Raw genomic sequence first — 4779 nt, 5'->3', positions numbered from 1 at the left:
ATTAATTATGATATTTTATATTACGTTGTCTTATCTTTCTTTTTTTTAATAGTACTATATTTTTTAGGCTATTCATTATGTTGTTGCTAACAATAAAGGAATAGGTGAAACGAGAATAATGTTATAATACGTACTAATTATCATTCTTTTTTTTTTACCAAATTCATGATATTTCAGTTATTTTGGATTTAGTTTTTTAGAATCTGTGCTACAAAGTTTCAATTTGGATCCCCGTTATAGTCTTTATAAAATATCATCTTTCTTTTTTTGCAAACAAAATCTGCAAAAAGTAAATTACTCATAAATATTTTAAAGAGTCCAATTCCAACCTTTTCACAATTTTATTTAATAGTAATTCTTGAAAATAAGTTTGCGCATATATAAAAAGTTCTTACCAAATTTTCACAATTTTAACATTTTAATTTATTGTTATACAATAAGAATTAAAAATAAATGAGTTTTAAATAATTTATACAATATAAATTGCACACTAACAACTGTTGGATAAATAAGAAGTATATGAAAATCAAAGAAATACATTATGCTATTCATTTTGTTTCAATTGTTTGTCGTTTTACAATTATTCATCAATTGGGAAGGAATCTATAACTAGGAGTTTCAATTATTAGGAAAAAAAGGTAATTGCGTATAAATTTTGTTTCAAGTTTTCTTGAATTTTAGCTTCAAAGAAAATTGAATAGACGGGGTTGATCCTAGTTATGGAATAAAATTGGTGAGAAGGAGTATTAATTTTGGGTTTAAGTATTCCTCAATCTGACTGAATAGCAATCAATGTGCGAGAATTAATTCCAACTATTCGATCACAAAGGAAAAACAATGACGAAAATGAATGAAATATGGGAACACATGATCATTAATTTTATGTATGTATGTATGTATGCGTTTTATTTATAAATATTATGGTAAATAAAACGCCCCACCACCACGCTACACATCTCCCAAACCAAATATCAACTACAAGATGAAAATGATGACAACAAATCAGAAAGCAAATGAAATAGATTATTCTGATTTACATCAAACAATCATTCTTGTTTTACCACCCTTTTTTTTTCTTCTTCTTCTTCTTCTTCTTCCAAGTATATGTATATGAAACACAAACACAGAAATGAATGAATTTATAGATAAAAGGAATGTTTATGAATGAAATTTGGTAGTATTTGGAGTGTCGCATCTCTTCCGCACCTCTCCCTTATCCCCAGTCTTGATATCCAGATTTCCCACCTTCTCCATCGCCTTGGCGAAATCCTGGAAGAATTTGGTCTGATCCTTGGCGTAGGAGTCGACGAACGGCTTGGTCCGTGGATCCAACGCCAAGATCTGATCACTAGCGAGCAGGCCCAGGCCGTTCTGGAGGTTGACAAAGTAGGTGTTGTCGAACTTCCCTGGCGACATGGGGTCGTTGAAGGCCGCCATGGTGGGATCCGTCTTGTAGTTGACGCAGAGCTTGCGGAGGCCGTCGACGTAGTCCGGGTTCATGGTGGGGTCGTGGTCCTCCGTGGCGCTGAAGTTGAAGATGCGGTTGGCGAACTCGGAGCAGTGGGAGAAGCCGACGGTGTGGGCCCCGGAGAGCGCGACCATCTCCTGTACGGAGAAGCCTTTGGCGGAGAACATGTCGATGATTTTGGTGAGGGACATGTTTGGGGTGGCGATGTGGCCCTCGATTTTGGAGGCGTGGGGCTCGTGGCTGTCGAGGCGGCCGAGGGGGACCGGGTAGAAGGGTCCCCCGACCATGGTGATGAGGTCGCGGGTGGCCTCGGCCAGGACGTCCGAGCAGGAGACGACCCCCGGGCACTCCAGCTCGAGGCGGGTCTTGGCGCGGATGACTACGTCGAAAGCGTCGCCAGGGAGGGAGTGGTTGATTTCGTGGTCGCGCTCGGAGGCGGGGGAGATGGGGCTGGAGCCGAGGAGGAGGGAGGCGTCGCAGCCGCCCACCACGCAGTCGTGGAAGAAGAGGCGGAGGGCGCCGGCTGCGGTTGTGGGGACGGCGAGCTGCTTGTCGGTGATCACTTCTTGGATGATCTTACCGAAGTTGGGGCAGCTCTTTTTGTAGTAATCGGTTTTCAGCTTCGATTGCTTTTCCGATTGCACCGTGCTCAGGAGGAGGACAAGAAGAAGAAGAGGAAGAGGAAGGAGTGACGATGACATTGTTTATTGGCTAGGTGGTGGAGGACGAGGCTAGACGCACCTCCCTTTGCTTTTAAGCATCCATTTACTTACTATTTTCAGTTACTGGCATTGCGATTTTCACTCGCTCCTATCTTTAATTACTTCCTTCCCTCATCTGTGTGGACGATAACTCCTCCCTACTTTTCGAAATTGACAAAAAAAAACTCTTCTTTTCATTATATAAATACGTTACTTTTATCTGATCTTTCAAAAATATACTCGTATGAGTTTTATTAGTATTAATATGTTGATCTGACTGGGGAGGATTAAAGAAGTGGGGAAGAAAGGTTAAAAACAATACAACATGAACATAGCTCGAAATAAATGGGAATAGTTCGAATAAAATCAGAGTATTATCTCAACAATCAACTACTCAAAAAGAAATACTACTAATATTTAGCGGTAGCATTATGAAGACATAATATATTCGAAATCTTTTATTTACTATCTTCTTCACTTTTATGCTCAACACCCATTGCACTCGTCACAATTCAACCTGCACATTTTAAAAACATATGCAGGGCTGAATACTTGATGCATTCAGCGGACTCTTGCTGAAAAAATTTTCAAAAAGTATTTATCATGCCACCATTGAGTGATCTCGGCGTTTTAACTTTGAAAAGACACGAGACACTAAAATAATTTTTATCGTAAAATTCGACTGATAAGTCATTTTCCCATAGATGTCTATCATATCTGAACCATTGATGATAAGTAATGCGGTCGCATTCCAAGTCACTAGACCGGTCAACTCGAAGAAATAGCGCACGATCTCCCGTAGGTGTACACTAGCCTGAGTAGGGACTCACTCCCTAGTCAAACCCGAATTTGATTATCCATATATGGCAAAAGCCACATCAGATAGGTTCCATAGAAAACAAAACACGGCTTGACAAATATTCACAACATCATTTTTCACATCTCATAGTCCTTATTTAAAAAGAAAGCTCACCTCATTCGTTTAATTTTCTGAATTTCAGTTCCTTACTTTGACTTCAATTTTGTACGCGGAGAAATCTTCTTTGACTCCATGCTTCTCTTCTCTTTCATTTATTTTCAAGGCCGCCCGAGACATCGATCATTATCTTCACACTTTCCCACTTTAATCCACCCAAACACTTGTTTGACTTCTGAGCCCAACTCCTCTATTTCCATCGATCCATTTAGTGCAAACAAATCTAGCCCATTTCTTCTCCTCTTTCTATTTATTTCCATTGTTGGATCAACCATCAAATAATTAACTAAGGCCCAACCACTAAAATATACTCAAAATTCCCAAAGAAAATTCACCTGGCCCAAAACTGTCTTTCTACTTTTCCAACCTCACGGTCAACACCCCCAAATCAACCACCCTTTCTCACAAGTCACAATTCATAGCTCCTACAATCTCCATCTTCCTCCCCATTTCACTTCTTTATCTCACGTTCAAAATTCACACATCTAAACTTTAAATTGTGACAGCCCTATCACTCGCCTGCTACCTTCATCGCAGCGCCGCCTTCCCTCCGTCTGAGCCGATAGCCGCCGCCATGGCCAGCCTCTGTTCGCGGCCACCGCTGTCCCGGCTCGCCGTCGCAAATGGACGTCACTGCCGCCCGGTCGCTCAGTCTGCCGAAACTGCATCGTCGTTAGTTTTCGCGGTTTTACCCACCGCCGTTCAGATCTGGATCGCGGCGAGTCTCCATCGATGCCTTTCTCGCGCCGCTGCTGCCACTGCCTCGGTGTAATTCTCCAGCATCATAGCTGCTGTCCACCTCTGTTCGGCCCGTCACGCTACGGCATCGAAGTCGCGGTTCTAAACCGCCGTTACTCTCCATCCCTTGCGCCATAACGCTTGCTCCACCGCTGCTCTTCTCTAATTCATTATCCCTTCCATCTCGTTGGGACTCTCCTCTCTTCTTACTCTCGGTTGGAAGCTTGAATTTGGTGAAATAAAAAGAGTTGATTGGAAGTGGTGAACGTGGAATTGGTAGAACTGATTGAAAGTGGTGTGTATGCATATAGGCTGAAACGTTTCTATTGGGATTTGTCTGAGATTTGTGATATAATATTCCTCTTTTTCTCGGTAACGGATATTTGTGGTTGCGGAAAATTTTCAGACGCAAATAAAAAAAGTAGAAAAAGTGCATTACATAATACTTACCATTACTTTTGTAATTCAGTCCTTATGTATCATATGCAAATGCAACACTTTTAAGTTTGGCACTTATATTTTGCTCTAATTTGAGTAGTAAAACGTGGATCTACGACTTTGGGCGCTTATTTCCATTTTTTATTCCTTTCTTTTCTAAATACTTCGTCCGTCCCAGCCTAAGTGACACATTTTCTTTTAACACGTGTTTTATGAAAATGATACTACCTTCGTCCCAGTCTAAGCAAGACATTTCATTTTCGCACATGTTTTGAAAAAATGATACTCCCTCCGTCCCAAGGAAGATGACCTTTTCCTTGGACGACACGAAATTTTATGTAGCTTTATTTTGTTTGTTAGAGCATTAGCAATGAAGGGTCGATGGAAGGGTCTTCCCCATCGGCCCTCAACGCCCCACCATAGCAGCCAAGGGACTGTTGATCGCCTCGCCCCCCTCC

At 41.3% G+C, this 4779-nt stretch overlaps 1 protein-coding gene across 1 annotated transcript; it reads right to left on the bottom strand.

The window, feature by feature from the left end:
• Window positions 1–1005: 1005 nt before the first annotated feature.
• Window positions 1006–4369, bottom strand: LOC121768112 (peroxidase 41-like). The gene has a single exon (XM_042164486.1). It carries the CDS (start codon window positions 2167–2169, stop codon window positions 1159–1161), a length of 1011 nt encoding a protein of 336 aa, XP_042020420.1. The 5' UTR covers window positions 2170–4369; the 3' UTR covers window positions 1006–1158.
• Between the last annotated feature and the right edge of the window lie 410 nt (window positions 4370–4779).

The sequence above is a fragment of the Salvia splendens genome, chromosome 15, assembly GCF_004379255.2.
Source record: "Salvia splendens isolate huo1 chromosome 15, SspV2, whole genome shotgun sequence".
Taxonomy (NCBI): domain Eukaryota; kingdom Viridiplantae; phylum Streptophyta; class Magnoliopsida; order Lamiales; family Lamiaceae; genus Salvia; species Salvia splendens.
The sequence above is the reverse complement of the archived record's forward strand: the minus strand, read 5'-3'. Positions and strand labels throughout refer to the sequence as shown.

What these genes read in the sequence shown, in the direction of transcription:
- LOC121768112 (XM_042164486.1), bottom strand. Translation starts at nt 2,169, where the DNA reads ATGTCATCGTCACTCCTTCCTCTTCCTCTTCTTCTTCTTGTCCTCCTC.